The sequence below is a fragment of the Epinephelus lanceolatus genome, chromosome 16 (genome assembly GCF_041903045.1).
Source record: "Epinephelus lanceolatus isolate andai-2023 chromosome 16, ASM4190304v1, whole genome shotgun sequence".
NCBI classification, from domain to species: domain Eukaryota; kingdom Metazoa; phylum Chordata; class Actinopteri; order Perciformes; family Serranidae; genus Epinephelus; species Epinephelus lanceolatus.
Genome location: NC_135749.1, coordinates 15,838,852 through 15,854,720, shown reverse-complemented (window position 1 = coordinate 15,854,720; position 15,869 = coordinate 15,838,852). Strand labels below are relative to the sequence as shown.

General features: G+C 42.4%; 1 protein-coding gene across 1 annotated transcript in view; it reads left to right on the top strand.

Moving 5' to 3' along the window:
- cpne4b (copine IVb) overlaps positions 1 to 15,869 on the top strand; it is a 29,975-nt gene that overhangs the window by 10,658 nt on the left and 3,448 nt on the right. Inside the window, exons 3-15 of the mRNA XM_033637264.2 lie at positions 713 to 892; positions 4,041 to 4,112; positions 4,371 to 4,445; positions 5,018 to 5,101; positions 5,196 to 5,285; positions 8,141 to 8,239; positions 10,077 to 10,163; positions 10,908 to 10,967; positions 11,069 to 11,202; positions 11,374 to 11,428; positions 11,638 to 11,689; positions 12,295 to 12,428; positions 12,852 to 13,088. Of these exons, the coding sequence (XP_033493155.2) occupies positions 713 to 892; positions 4,041 to 4,112; positions 4,371 to 4,445; positions 5,018 to 5,101; positions 5,196 to 5,285; positions 8,141 to 8,239; positions 10,077 to 10,163; positions 10,908 to 10,967; positions 11,069 to 11,202; positions 11,374 to 11,428; positions 11,638 to 11,689; positions 12,295 to 12,428; positions 12,852 to 13,088 (1,359 nt within the window). The remainder of the gene's footprint in view (positions 1 to 712; positions 893 to 4,040; positions 4,113 to 4,370; positions 4,446 to 5,017; positions 5,102 to 5,195; positions 5,286 to 8,140; positions 8,240 to 10,076; positions 10,164 to 10,907; positions 10,968 to 11,068; positions 11,203 to 11,373; positions 11,429 to 11,637; positions 11,690 to 12,294; positions 12,429 to 12,851; positions 13,089 to 15,869) is intronic.

Here is a 15,869-nt window from a genome sequence, read left to right as displayed (position 1 = left end):
ACATTACAAAAAAGGTCATGAACGCACCGAAATCAAAAGAACGACCATCTGAGGAGCATTATCCTGTATAGTCAGTATCCTATAGTAACAGCAGGAGGGCAAATGGGAAAGTTGGAGATTCATGAGCACCTAGGTGTTGGACAAGCTGACTACGTATACATACCGGACACTGAAAATAGTTGTTCAAAAAGATTTGTTCGTTCGTTTTCACCCATCACCATTAGTTGTTAGTTATTAGATGTTTTGACCAATGTGTAGGAAAGACATCAGTGGTTTTACAAATCATTATACAGGAGTTAATTAATTTATATTTATTAAGCAATAAAAAACAATGATTACAAAAGAGAGTTTACAGATTATAATTAATATGTCAACACATAAATTACATTCTGAAACTATTAATTTATGGTTAATTGGAAATGACAAAGTAATAAAACAAACAGACTGATTAATACAGAAGTGAATAATTGAAATCAATTTGACAGTTTAGTTTTATAATGGTATCATTTGTTATAGCATTTCCACCTATCAAATGCTTTTCCATTTACCAACTGTTAGATGATTTACAGCCCTCTGGGATCTTTGAGAAAATTGAAACCCACAGTAATAGTAGTTATGTTCTTTCAGATTCCAAAAAATGTGTTGGACATACTATGGTTAACCCGGAGTTGTGTGTGTGTGTGTGTGTGTGTCCATGCACCCCTCTGTGCAGGTGGACCGTACAGAGGTGATTCGCAGTAGTAGCGGCCCCGTCTTCTCCAAGATCTTCCTGGTGGATTACTACTTCGAGGAGGTCCAGAGGCTCCGCTTTGAACTGCATGACATCAGCTCTGGCAACAATGGTCTCCGTGACGCTGACTTCCTGGGAGCCATGGAGTGCACCTTAGGACAGGTCAGTGTGTTTTGACACGGGGAGTGTATGTGAAACACGCAGGTTAGTTAAGAATGCATGATGTGAGTAAGGCGGGTAGCCTGAGTGAAGTGCTGGACGCTTACTGTAATCACGCTAGGTTTCACTCCTTGCTATTATTGTCTCCTTCCATTGTCCACTATTCAATAAAACAGACATCTCCTAGAAGTCAGGCGTCTATGAATGAATATGAAACAGCAGGCGGGCTGCTGCACAAGCCAAGTGGTGCGTGTGAGTGAAGTTCGGAGTTCATTTATGCGCATCAGTAAGTGCACTTACCAGTACACCAGTATATCAGTGTTGTGTTTACCAGTGCAGAGCATAGCAGGCCATGTCAGACGTACACACACACATGAATTGAGCCTGCATGCTTTGAGTGTAAGACTTACAGACTGGAATGTATAATCCTTTGTAACGTTAACCGAGCTTGTTGGGATTTTAAATGTCTGTATCAGGTAATGTGTGCTTTGATTAGGGTGAGGGAGCAACTTTAAGATAAGAGAGGCCAACTTTAGCCGTGGCTGGAATCCTAATGTCATCTTTCACTCGAGGTCGGATACTGTCTCTGTGTGCATTTACACTGAGCTGTCCTTGAATGCTAACTTACATAAAGCCCTGACGGTGCTTTATGTTTCAAAGCATATGCGATTACGTATTTTTTTCCCTCACTTAGTGGTGTTGTTGCACCTATTTATGATATAACTATAATCAGTATTTAAAGATTCACTTTATTACGCGCTATATCCAAGAGCATTTAAGAAGAGATTGTAATTGTATTAGTGGTAATTAACAAGATCATTTCAGAGAATCACCAGTTAAGTCACGCTGAGAAGAAGGAAATAAAGACAAAGCAGAAAGGACAGGCTTTCCAAAAAGTACTGAAGTGTTTGTGTCCACTTCTCATTGTCAGAGATGCTATCAGCAATATAAAGCTGGTGGAACAGTTGGGAGAACTGAGATAATTGATACGGAGGGAGGTTATTTTGAAGGCAAGAGCCGTGGAGGTTTACTGAAAGGGGATAACATGCTGCCAACATTTTGTCTGGAAGCTGCAGCCTTTCCAGCAGTGTAATTTAGAAAAAGACAGCATTACAGTATGTAAGTGCAATGAAAGCACCAGAAGCACAGATAACAATTTGTTCAAGTAATATAAATTGATCTGTTAATGGTGGTTTACAGTGGCAGGCCCCCCATAGTTGCTGGTGTCATCACTGGGGAATGTAGCCAGAAAGAAGGCATGTCACAGATGTACTGTGTCAGTGATATTTGCCACAGACAGCATGCCAGCGATTAACCAAGGCAAGTTGTCCTTAAAGTCAATCAATATTTATGTTTTTCCAATGGGTCACATTATATGGACCCATTATATGTGATAAAACCATGGAGAAGTATCTGCAGACTCTGGAGTGCTCCCCTTTATTGCACCGTTCACCTTGTCTCTTTGATTAGCTGGTGAACGTAGTGGAGCATGTGGCAGTTTAAGAGCCAAGAGTTTTTCGCATGTGTCGGTGAAAACCAAAACGGAGTCAAAAGTCAAATATGAGACAAACATAGATGAACGCTAATGTTGCTCCACATTTGCTGTTTGCTAACAAGTTCACCGCATCAACTTAAAAGTAATATGTCAGTATTGTGTTTACAAATTTGCGTCTGCTGCCCCCGAGTGGACAGTTATTGCAGACTTAAATAAAGTTGAAGTCAATGGACATCCCTTTTCCTTGGAATTACATTTCATTACAAAATGACACACATTAAAAGGTGTATTCTATCAGAATTGTCAGTTTATGTTTGTTAACATAACATTAAAACTTTGCCCCTTCTCCCCACGCTGCTTGTACCAACGTAACCTCACACAACAGTTCGTATGGCAATGGTTCCCAACGGGTCCAGCCACGGGATCCAGATTTCTGTTCAGTCATTAGTCCAAGGTCCACACAGTTTAATACATTCAGCGTCACACTTGCGTTTGGTCATGTCTTTCAGCTAGTGTGCTGTCCGATAGTCACTTTCCTCAGCAGGAAACGGCACATCAAATAAAAGCTCTGTGACAGAAATTCACTGTACTTAACAATAAAGTGTGATTTTATGTATTTGTTTTTGCAAACAACAAATTTGCGAGTCACTTGTGGTCCAGTCAGAATAGACACGTAACCTACCTTTGGACTACTACCCACCAGTTTGGAACCACTGTTGTATGGTATCTTATTAAAATGCGCACAAAACAGTTTGTATCATATCTAAAAAATTAACGAATTACATATTTAATGCAAAGTTATAGAGGTTAGGTTTAGACACGTTAAGTTACCCTTAAGGTTTAAGAAAAGAAATATAGTGACGACGTGAACTAAAATGACTCAAAGTCCCTGCCTTGAGGGACTACTTCCTTAAATTCTCCACATTGGTCACCTTCGCAAATATGTGGGTTTTATGCAAATTACTGGCCTGGCTCATGATTACGTGTGCTAAATATGAATTCACGCATATTACTTTATGTATAAGTATATGTACGAACAATACAACCTGCTTGCATGTATGCTTCAAGCTACTGTAGGCCTACTATTGTAGGAACGCTGTATTGGAACAGCCGATACTTGAAGCTTACTAAGCCAAATGATGGCACCTACCTGTCCGAGAGAAAATAGGCCAACCCCACGTTGCTCTTCAGCTCCACCCTCTCCTGTAATTTGAAAGCATCGATGGTGCTGCAGATCCCACTGAGAATCAACACCTCACTCTGCAGCTCAACGCGGCTTCCAGGTGCTTTTAGCTCATAATTTTGGTTCATCTATCCGTGTGATGAGCACCCAGTGGATCTCACCGACCTTCTCATGTACACTTTAGCAGTCATTTATAGCTTGTGTAACACCTGGCCTGCCCAAAATAGTAATAGGTGAGAAAAGTGCAGGAGCTGGCAGATCATACAAAACCTGAGAAAATTACATTTGACAGGTGGTGGGAAAGGTGACTCTGACATGCTGCTTTCTGTCCATTGGATGTGTGAAGTAGGCAATTGTATGCTAGCATTAAAGAGAAGTGCCAACACGAGGGTGACACTAACAGGGCGAGCTTGTGCCTCTGAGGAGAAACACTGGAATGTGTGGGCTGACTTTGTGGAGTCTGTTTGTTTCAGATCGTCTCTCAGAGGAAACTGACCAAAGCTCTACTCAAACAGGGAAACACGGCTGGAAAGTCCTCCATAACGGTATGACACTGTTTCCAGAGTCAGCCCATCACTATTACACACACATACACACGCGCACACACACACACACACACACACAAATCACACGCACCACCTCTTGCACTCAGACACTCTGAAGATAATTAATTTGATGATGTTGCCTGTTCAATCTGCTCTGTTCCTCATTTCCATCTCATTTTCTCTCACCTCTTCCTTCTACCTCTCTCTCTCCTCCTCCTCCTCATCTTCCCCCTTTTCCTCTCCACCCTCACTGTAAAGGTGACAGCCGAGGAGTTGTCTGGTAATGACGATTACGTTGAACTGTCCTTCAGTGCTCGTAAGCTAGACGACAAGGTTTGTGTGAGTGTGTGTGCACTTTCAAAAGGATTTAAAAAATCTGTGGTTTTCCTTCAGATATGAGAGGAATTAATATTCACAGATATGAGTTTGTATGTGTGGGCTATTAGGCAGGTGTGTGTGTGTGTGAGTGTGTGGGCGGGGGGAGTATGTGGGTGGAGGGCTGTGGGAATTGGCAATGAAGCAACTTACACACAATACACAAAAGTACAATCTGGCATTAGAGGAGGCCTGCTGAGATAGGTGGGCACCCCCCTCTCCCCAATAACCCCCTCCTATCTCAGCCACCCCACCACACACACAGATAACTATATTAATTTTCAGCCTCCACACACGCGCGCGTACATGTCCACGGATGACTAATCCAAACAAGTTGTGCCTTAGGGGAAAAATGGAAGAAAGCAGGGGAGGGGCAGCTAAATTGGAGAGGACGGGAAAGGGATGGGTGGAAGACACAAGGAAGAAAGGGAGAAAAATGGGGTGAAATAATGATTCTGTTAGTGTATGAATGATTTATGGTGATCAAAGGCAGTTCTGAGGCAATGCCTTACATGTTTTCCCCTCTGAAGGATTTCTTCAGCAAGTCAGACCCCTTCCTGGAGATTTTTAGAATAAATGATGATGGCACTGAGTCGCTTGTACACAGAACTGAGGTGATTACAAGCACACACAAACACACATTTAGATATTATATTTCTTTCTCCAGGCCTGTGATTAACAAAGACTGTGATGTTTTGTGCCCTGTAGACGGTCATGAACAACCTGAGCCCAATTTGGAAATCCTTCAAAGTCTCCCTGAACACACTCTGCAGCGGTGACCATGACAGGGAGCTAAAGGTGAGTCTGTGACTATAACTACGTGTTGCAAGTCAATGGAGTGGCAGAGTCATTTTATATAACCTTAAACATAACATGCAACAAATTAAAAAATAGGGGGTGCTGCTGTATTTCAAAATACACTTACGTTATAACAGGAAATGTAGGTTACAGACAGTCTCTGTCAAAATAAACACACTACGTCAGTACAACAGCACAAAATGACTTTTTTTTCACTCCAACAACTAACGCACGTGGTTGGGGTTAGGCAACAAAAGCACGTGGTTAGGTGTAGGAAAAAAGAACATGGGACGTGAACAGCGCTCTCCTGGGTGAAAGTCGGTGTTTGTTGGAGGTGTCTTAAACAGTTTTCATATATAAACGAGGAAGTGCGCACATCCAAAAATAAGGATTGGGTCCTGGACAAAAAAGTCAAAACGTGTAAGATAAAGGAAAAGAAGTTCGCACACCAAAAAAGCTGCAATGCAAATAAAATTTAATTAAAACACTTCATGGATGGGTGACATTTTGGGCACACAGTCTGGGGAAGGGCCTTGTGCCTGAAACGTCACCCATCCATGAAGTGATTTAATTAAATTTTATTTGCATTGCAGCTTTTTTGGTGTGCGGACTTCTTTTCCTTTATCTTAAACAGTTTTCATCCCAATAAAGACTGACTGCGAGTAAGGATCCTTTATTCATACATGAATAACTTAACTTAAACAGTCTTTATCAGGGTATAAAAACCCTTTCATACCCTGATAAAGACTGATTTTAGTAAAAATTCTTCATTAATACATGGACGATCAATGTATTTTGACTTTAACAGTTTTCATTAGGGTGTAAAAACCCTTTTATACCCAGATGAAGACTGATCATAAGTAAAAAAGTCCTTACATGCATGGATGACCGACGCGTTTCGACTAAGACAGTCTTCATCAGGGAATAAAACCCCTTTTATACCCTGACGAAGAGTATAAAAGGGGACTGATGAATGTTTAAGTCAAAGCGCATTGATCATCCATGTATTACTAAAGGATGTATTTACAATCAGAGTGCCTCAGATGCTTTTTAGACTGCCAGTCTATACCAAAGACTTCTACACTAAGTAAGCTTGACAGTCTTTGTTTTTTACTCTTATATAATATGCAACAACTTGAGCATGCAGAACCAGAAGGCAACAGCTCTTTTTGTTTTTTAGGTCCCCCCAGGGAGACACTGTGCATTTAAGAGTAGAGGCCAAACAGCACCTGAAGGCCTGCAGGTGTTTCTTTGCAAGGTTTTTTTCTGTGCAGCATACAAATGATGAGATTTGTAAAACATAAACAAAGTGCCACATACCCACAAGCGAATCAAACCGTGTGAGCAAGTCACAGAGCAGCCTTGATCATCTCCTTCCGTTATCTTCTCGGAGCCATGAGTTGGGTTCAGGTCATGTGCTGCCACTCCTGTCATCCTGATGCCTGATGTGTTATTTAAAGAGCCGGACGGGTGTGAAAGAGCTCAGTGGTTGTCCTAAACTCTCACCTTTACTTGCCAGAATAGATCCGTGTGCACACGTTTGTGTGTGTGTGCGTGTGAAGTGGTGGCCGCACATCAGCTCCGAACAGTTATTCTTTCCATGAATAAACATGAGCTTGTGCATTAAATATTCAGAGGCGTCTTAACTCTGCATGGCTCCTGACAGCAGGAGAAAGGGCTCACACACTCACACGCACGCCATTGGCTATGGTTTCCAGGGCTACCTGTTTGAAGCATCAGAGCTATAGTGAGAAATGGCAGGGCAGAGATTTCTATTCAGACCAGTGCTTCCTTTTCACAGGGCTCTTAACTGACCAATGCATAAATGCATAACCCTCCTCTGCGGTGTCTGTCTCTTGCTTTGTGTTTCTTCTCGTCCACTTCCTCCACCTTCCTACTTTTTCATCTGTCCCTCCGCTGCCATGTCTCTCTCTCTCTCTCTCTCTCTCTCTCTCTCTCTCTCTCTCTCCGTCCAACAGTTAGTATTCAGTGAATGGAACGGAGATTCTTCAGTTTTTCATCACTCTCTCGCATAGTGCTCAGCAACTTGAAGTGGAAGCGAGGCTGCAAAAAGCAAGCACTTGCTCCCTCACACAAAAAAACACAGACACGTGTACAATCCACAAATGATCACACACACAGACAAAAAGGCACACACACACTTCAGGGGCAGGCACTCGTGTGTTTAAGTGGGAGACAGGAAATAAGGGGACAACTGCCGGCCGTTGTTTTTAATCAAACGTTAGTGGATTGGTTCTGATCGCAAGTTGTTTGGGTGACCTAAGACGAGAAGGTCGCAAAGCTCAACAGGAAAATGAGTCATTCACGGTCATTTAACCTTTGTGAAAGGTAGAAGCATTTATCTGTCTCTCTCTCTGTTAACGAGGGTCTCTATTGACCCACTTTATTGAGTATTATTGATTGTACAGTGTGTCCAAATATTGGTGCCTTTTGTCACCTTTTCATATTATAGGATTATTTCTTTATGATGTGCGGAGCCTTGGCCCGCTGACCTGCACATTTCACCGGTGATTGAGGCCATTTTTCTTGTCTGACAGCTCCTTTGAGAGAAACAAACTATTACGCCTAAACACACACACACACACACACACACACACACACACAAACACACATAAAGCGGTCTCTTAAGCCACATCCCTCTCAGCATCCTCAGATTAATATTTCACCGCTCCATTGCCCCCCCACTAACACTGCCTTATCAATCATTCAGCATGGCATTTCCCTGCATGCCATGAGTGCATGTGTGTGTGTGTGCGTTTAGGTGACAGTGTTTCAGCTGCGCTCTAACTGAATGAGTGTGTGCTCCTGTGGGTGTCTCTTTGTGTCTGTTTCAGTGCACAGTTTGGGACTGGGACTCTAATGGAAAACATGACTTTATTGGGGAGTTTCAGACCACCTTTAAGGAGATGAGAGCAGAGCAGGAGGGCAAACAGGTGAGCACACGCAAAGAAATGGAAGGAGTAATGACTGCACACCAACTCACCGCAGCTGTATTTAGATGGACAATGGTGCAATAGCTGGATTGTAGTCACTTAGTCACACTTGTATTTATACCAGTGAGCTCATAGGCTCAATGATAATGTGGTTAACCATCCAACCTAAGTCCCAAGTCAAGACTGACAAAAGCGGAGTCAAGTCCCGAGTCCTACAGTCATAATGCTGTCTTCACCAAGCCTAATGCCATTTTAACAACAGAGTAATAATATATTAAATATACCAAAACCATGATTGCTTTTTAAAATTTATATTTATTTGTTAAAACATATTCGTTGGGAGTTGTCGCATCTCCATCTGCAAATTCCAGCTCGCTCGTTTTCTATACTACAGTTACTTTTTTGTTGACGACACCCTAGTTTTTGTACGGGAACAAATTTAACTTTGGTATTGTTTTTCAGCTGGCGCTCAGTATCGTTACGCTAGTTCTTCATAGTTCTCTCCTGCAACTTGATTGGATGATGTTCGATTAGTTCAAACAAAGTGGATCTTGGGAATAACCTTTGGCTATGCCCCGCCCCTTTGTGATGGTCCGACAAGACGTTGGAGCAAGCATGGAGCCCACACTGTAACTAACTGCACTCCCTGGAAAAATGTTATCAAATTTTTAGGAAAACAAAAAAGTGTTTTCAGAGAGAAGCAGACAGACAGGTCTAAAATATGTGTTTGAAGGATATATCCAGGATGTCAAACTGACTCAGCGGCATAAACAGATCAAAATAATAAGGACAGAAGCTAAAGCCAAACTGGTTATTGAGACAGCAGACAATTATTATAAAGGAAAGCTTCACTGATATTCATCCAGCTGTATATCATCACAGTGTGTGTAGATAACAGCGTTAAGCTAACCCCCGTGCCGCTGTCAGTGCCCAGACTTACGCTACCAGACCTCTGCTGGCAGACAGGCAGGGAGCACCAGGGGAAGCCAAACAACATTCATCTGCACACTCACTGTGATGACACACAGCTGGTTGAATATCAGCAAGTTTCCCTGCTTCCCTTCACTGGTTCCTGTACAGCAGGGTCGGTCTTCATTCACTGTTAATAATAATAATTTCAATAGCAAAAGCAGCATGTGTATACATTCAGGCTATATCTTCAGTAGCTAGCTAGCTAACCCTACACTTTTTAGGGTTTGATTTTGGTACATAGATTTTGGGACATAGCGAAGGGTCAGTTAAGTCTCACCTTGTTGGGACTGAATCATGTTAAAGTTAGATGATTAGGAAAATAGAATAATTTGTGGGACACTGTCACTTAAGATATTTTTTAAACTTTGAGCTGCGGGGAAGGTGTCACATATTTTCAAGTCAGAAGGCTCAAGTCCAAGTGAAGTCATGAGTCATTGGTAATTAATTCCAAGACAAGTTTCAAGTGTTTTTCATTTTGTAAGTTGTGCATAAAGTCATTGAATTTGTGATGAGTCTGTGACGACTCCAAGTGATGTGACTCAAGTAAACACCTCGGCAACGGGGTAATAAACATCTCAGCAATCGTACTCAATCAAAAATATGCCAGACTTATCTTTTCTTCTATGATTTGAAAGATTAAAATATCGCACATGTCACAAGGCTCTTGTATTTTGACGGAAACATTTTCACAACTGTTTACAAACATTAACATTCATGTATGTTATGATCAAAATGATAGACGGCTATCAACAGTCAGCTTTAGCGTAAAGAAATAGTTCAGACCTCTGTTGACTTGACATGACATTGACATGAATGTGTGTGTGTGTGTGTGTGTGTGTGTGTGTGTGTGTGTGTGTGTTCCCAGCTTCAGTGGGAGTGCATCAACCCTAAATACCAGATGAAGAAGAAGAATTACAGAAACTCTGGTGTTGTCATTCTCAATCACTGTAAGGTGAAGTAACACAATATCATATCCTTCTACTTCCTGCAATCCCCTCCTCCATGAGTCTCTAATAACAGTTGTTTTAATTATTGGTTAAAAGTGCACTGTGGCATTTTGTATAATACAAACAAAAATGCATTGTGTGTCTTTGAATCTTTTCTCTCCTTATTTAACATCTAAGGGTGGATTTCTGGGTCCGTTACATCCATGTTTGCTTGCTGACAGTCTTCTTCTTCACTAATTTTATTGTCACATTTCTACGCTTCTTGGTGCATTACCATCACCAACTGTCAATTAATCGAATAGTGTGAAGCCAGTGTGAAATCATTGTTCAAAAGCGCTGCTCTGGGCCAATTAAACAACAAAGAATACATTTAATCTGTCAGTTAATGTTTAGTTGATTAGTTGTTTACTGTTTCAGTGTCACATTACAGTTAAAAATTGTGTTACAAACCAAAGATATTAAAGGTACAATGAAATAAAATAGAGATAAGCAGCAATTTCTCATATTTCAACTGGCACCAGTAAATGTTTTGCATTTTTGTCTGATGTAATTAAAACTATTTATCACTACATATCAATTTATTAAAGATTTGTATGGGTTCATTTTGTGTTATCTAATCGATTCATTATTTAAGCCCTAATCTTAAACTTAACAGTGCATTATGCACAGCCACATCCACCCCATTCAGCTTTTATTATATCCTGTCTTGACTCCATGACATCTATAAATCTCAACTTTCCCCCTGACAGATCATCAAAATGTATTCCTTTCTGGATTATATCATGGGAGGCTGCCAAATCCAGTTCACCGTAAGTTCTGTCACTTATAATCTCTTCAATATTATAGCAGCATGTCATTGTCTGTCCATGCTCATTCATGCTGTGTGTGTGTGTATGTGTTTATGTCCCAGGTGGCAATAGACTTCACAGCATCAAATGGGGATCCCAGAAACAGCTGCTCCCTCCACTACATCCACCCCTACCAGCCCAATGAGTACCTCAAGGCGCTGGTGGCTGTCGGGGAGATCTGCCAAGACTATGACAGGTAGAAACCACCCCATCAATCATCATTTATCTAATGCTGACACACTCACACACACACCAAGACATATACACATTAGCTGTCCCCTCTCAAGGCTTTGGTCCATTATTTGTCCTTGGCTCTGTACCTTTCTCCATCGCTTTCAGTGACTCATGTGCCTTGCTCTTTCTCTAGTGATAAAATGTTCCCTGCGTTTGGTTTTGGAGCACTGATACCACCTGACTTCAAGGTAGGACACTCAGAATGTGTGTATGAGTGTTTTTGCAGTAGCAGGAGGAGTTCTGGTTACTTTAAATCTCTCTCCAAGGCACAGCTTGCTTTTGATCAACATGAAAAGAGAATACATCTGTCAACCTGTAAATTAGACTGAACATGTTGTGCTGAGTGCTGGCTTTACCATGGCGGTAAAAGGCCCTGTGTTCTCTGCCCCGCATGAAGGTTTCGCACGATTTCGCCGTGAACTTTGATGAGGACAACCCTGAATGTGCTGGTAAGCTATCAAATGAAAGAAACATACACTTCATTCACAGATTTCTTGGCTTGCAGAAACTTTTGTTCATGCACCACACAACCAAACCACTCTGACAGTATCGCTGCTGCATGCCTTTTAATCTCTCCCTCGCTGTCAGTCCCATATTTCTCCCTCTGTATCTATCCCCACTCTCTGTTTCTTCCCCTCACACATACAAATACACACTCCTAAACACACACACATGCAGCTGGGAGATTTGTCACTATGCTGCAGGAAGTATTTCAGGCTCTAAGATACAGAGAAAAACAACACTAATCTGTATGTGTGAAATGGGCTTCTGCGCTCTTCTCCCAACATAGCAGTGTTCCTGCCGTGAAGGTGCGTGTGCGTGTGAGCTTGTGTTTGTGTGGACTATGTAGGAATGCTTTTTGAAAAATGCCCGTTCACCTTGAAGTGCAATCACATGCGCAGAGTCTGATTGATTTTAGCAAATACTTTTGCAAGTACTGGAACTTTGCTTGGCGAGGTCAGTGCAGCGTAATATACAGACGGATCAACAGGAAGACAGATAAATAGTAAGAAGTGAAAGAGCCTGTGTGTGTGTGTGTGTTTGTGTGCTGCAGGGATCCAAGGTGTGGTGGAGGCCTACCAGAACTGTCTCCCCAAGATCCAGCTCTACGGGCCCACCAACATCGCCCCAATCATCCAGAAAGTGGCCTCGTCTGCCTCTGAGGAGATGCACACCAAAGAGGCCATGGTGAGAGAGAATGAGAAAGATTAAAAAAAAAGTCTGGGCCATTTTGTTCCTGTTGTTGTGAGTGTTGGTGTTTGGTGTTTGCATTGGCACACGAGGGGACAAAGGAACAGACAAATGGCAATGAAAAGACAGAAAGTGAGATATCAGAGTGGGCAAAAAAATGAAACAAAGACGGGCAGAAGGAGATGCATTGAAAAGTGGGAGGAAGTGATTGATATTAATTTAATTCCAATCATAAATTTTAGAGCAGAAATTCCTCTCTGCCTTAATGCCTCCCGCTTCTCTCTGGCTCTCTCGTGGATTAGAATGAGGTTTATTCAAATTAGCTCCTGACAAGAAGCCACTTCTAAAACATAAAAGTCATCGAACATCTTTTCTTCCCTCCCCCCTTCCACCCACAACTGTCTCCCCCTCTACCCCCAGGAATACTTCATCCTGCTGATCCTGACAGACGGCGTCATCACCGACATGGCGGACACACGGGAGGCCATTGTGCACGCTTCCCACCTGCCCATGTCGGTAATCATCGTCGGCGTGGGCAACGCAGACTTCACAGACATGCAGATCTTGGACGGGGATGATGGGATCCTGCGTTCACCAAAGGGCGAGCCCGTCCTCCGCGACATCGTCCAGTTCGTCCCCTTCAAGGACTTCAAACACGTGGGTGGCACTTGGGAGGAGTTGTAAATAGCGAGGGGTAGAAATCTTGTATTTCTGGAAAAACCCACAGAGCTGGGATAAATACATCCCAGGCAGAAAATGTGACTAATTCTCCAGGGAGGTCAGGCAACATCAAGTTATACGAACGGGGCACTATATGAGACTGCAGCAGAATGGGTTTTGTAACATATTTTTGCACTAGATGCTGTTTTTCAGCTATTTTTGATTCTCGTGTGGTTACTTCTTCACAGCTAGCAAGACTATAGTGGATACCGAGCTGCTTACTTTAAAAGTAGAGCGTTCTCATGCTGAATAACAACATTAAAGGGCATAAGAAATGTGAGGTCATAAAAGAGTAGCGAGTCATGAAACGTTAAGAGAATTCACATCAAGGCCATGGACTAAAAAAGCTTCTAAAGTGGGGCTAAGTGTTGCTTTAAAATGTTCAATACTGTTGCCAGAACAACACCTGAGCTTCTGTACTGCTTTCACTTAAAGATATACTATGCAGGATTGTCCTAAAAAACAATTTCTATAGACTCATACAGAAGTAATCCCTCTCAATCATCACTTATGATCCACTAGAGGTGTATTTTCTGTGTTCACGACATTTATGGGTGTGTATCCCCGCAGCACTTATGTGAGGTCGGGGCTTTATAAAAAGGTAACGACCAGGTGCTAGCTGTAAGCAGCAGGCATTCAAGAGATGCAGCACTAACTAAAGCTCAAATATAGTGAGGTGAAATGAGAGTGAATCTAGGGTTGGCTAGTGTGTTCACAAACAGAAACCATCACTCCTGCATAGTATATCTTTCAGTGTAAACCATCAAATTTACGATACAGAGAAGTGAAGGTAAAAAGTAGCCCGTCGGTTAAATCTGCACAGAAAAATATTTGCCCCCTACGGCAACAATGATAGGATAATTCACATCAGATACGTCTGCATGTTCTTTCCCAAATCTGATGCGGATAACAATACACAATGCTCATGTAAATCCCAACAAATATGATGATTATCAAAAGTTACATCGGACAGCTTTCTGCTTGACTTCAAGCAGTTTTAACTCCATAACCGTGGCCTAGGCACGGATGTGTGTCTCACAAACACAGACAGAACTTCATACTGACGACAACAGGAATGACAGCACTTTTATTTAACCATAAATAGAGCACTGCCCGCTTTTTTTTCTAAGCTGAACTACAACCCTGAACCAATGGCAACCTCCAAGGCTAAACAATAAAGCCAGTGCGGAAGTGCCAAAACCTGCAGCTCATCGAATGGCCTCTTGAAGCTGACTCATGAAGTCTGTCAATTAAAATGCCCATGACATAGACATGCCCATGCCTGGTACCAAAAAAGGGTTAGCTCTCTATTGCTAATTTCAACATTCAAGACAAGTATTTGAGGTGTACATTTTTTATAACCAACCCGTTTAAAGTTATGCATATTTAAGGGTTTGGGCCGCTTGAGGGACAGGCTGTCACTGTGGTGTGAGTCAGATCCATCCCTCGCTCTCAGTCAAATATGGTCACTTCTGGCTCCAGAAAAGATAGCTACGGCCAAAATGCTGAACCCGAGGCTTCATAATGATGTCCACAAACCAATGGGTGACATCACGGTTGCCACAGCGATTATTAAATGCAGTCTATGCACAGAACATATGACATACAGGAGTCCTTTTTTCTGCCAAATGAGTATCAACATAAGCTGATGTGGTATGCTATGCAGGAATTGCCAGTTACTGTTCTGAATTTATTCTGTAGCTTCCTCTTGGTTGTGTGCTTTACAGTTTGGCACCTGGTCGCTACCTTTTTAAAAAGTCCCAACCTCATCTGATCGCTGTGCCCAGAAATGTCCTTAACATGCCTGAATAATGAGAAAATATGAAAATACAGGCAGCGAGCAGGGTCTCTGTCGATAAATCCATTGCCACGCACTTCTAGTGGGTCATAAGTGATGAATGAGAGGGCTTACTTTTGTATGAGTCTGTATCATAGACTGTATACAATAATGGACCTAGCTACTGGGACGTCACCCATGAGTTTGTGGAGTGCCATTTTGAAGCCTCAAGTTCAGCATCTTGGGGATCACCATCTTGGTTTTTGGAGCCAGAATTGACCAAATTCAGAGGAGAGGGTGGAACTGTGGAGGAGCACGTGATAGATATGAGTCATTGACTGTAGTGACACCTTGCAGACAGCCTGTCACTCAAGCGGCTTGCCCCTTCAATATGCGTAACTTTAAGCCTTAGTGACATTTTGACCCGTGAGTTTTATAAACAAAACCGTTTTTGTACATGTTTATTTCTGCTGTTAAGTTGGGCAATTTCACATAAGGGTCTATGAGGATTGACTGGCTTCTGGAGCCAGCCTCAAGTGGCCATTCAAACAACTTTAGTTTTTGGCACTTGCGTGTTGGCCTCATTTTTCAGCCCTGGAGGTTTATAGCTCTTAGTCTTTACACTGTTCATTCGTTCATTTATTCATGTTAGCATAATGCTGCAGCGGTTGGCATTGTCGCCTCACAGCAAGAGGCTTCCTGGTTCAAACCCAGGGTGGAGGAGCCTTTCTGTGCAGAGTTTGCATTTTGCATGTTCTCTCCATGTCAGCGTGGGTTTCCTCCATGTCAATCCTTGTATGTCAGTCATTGGTGACTCTAAATTGTCGGTGCGAGCATGAATAGTTGTCTGTCTCTATGTGTCAGCCCTGTGATAGTCTGGTGGCCTGTCCAGGGTGTACCCTGCCTCTCGCCCAGTGTCAGGTGGGATAGGCTCCAGCCCT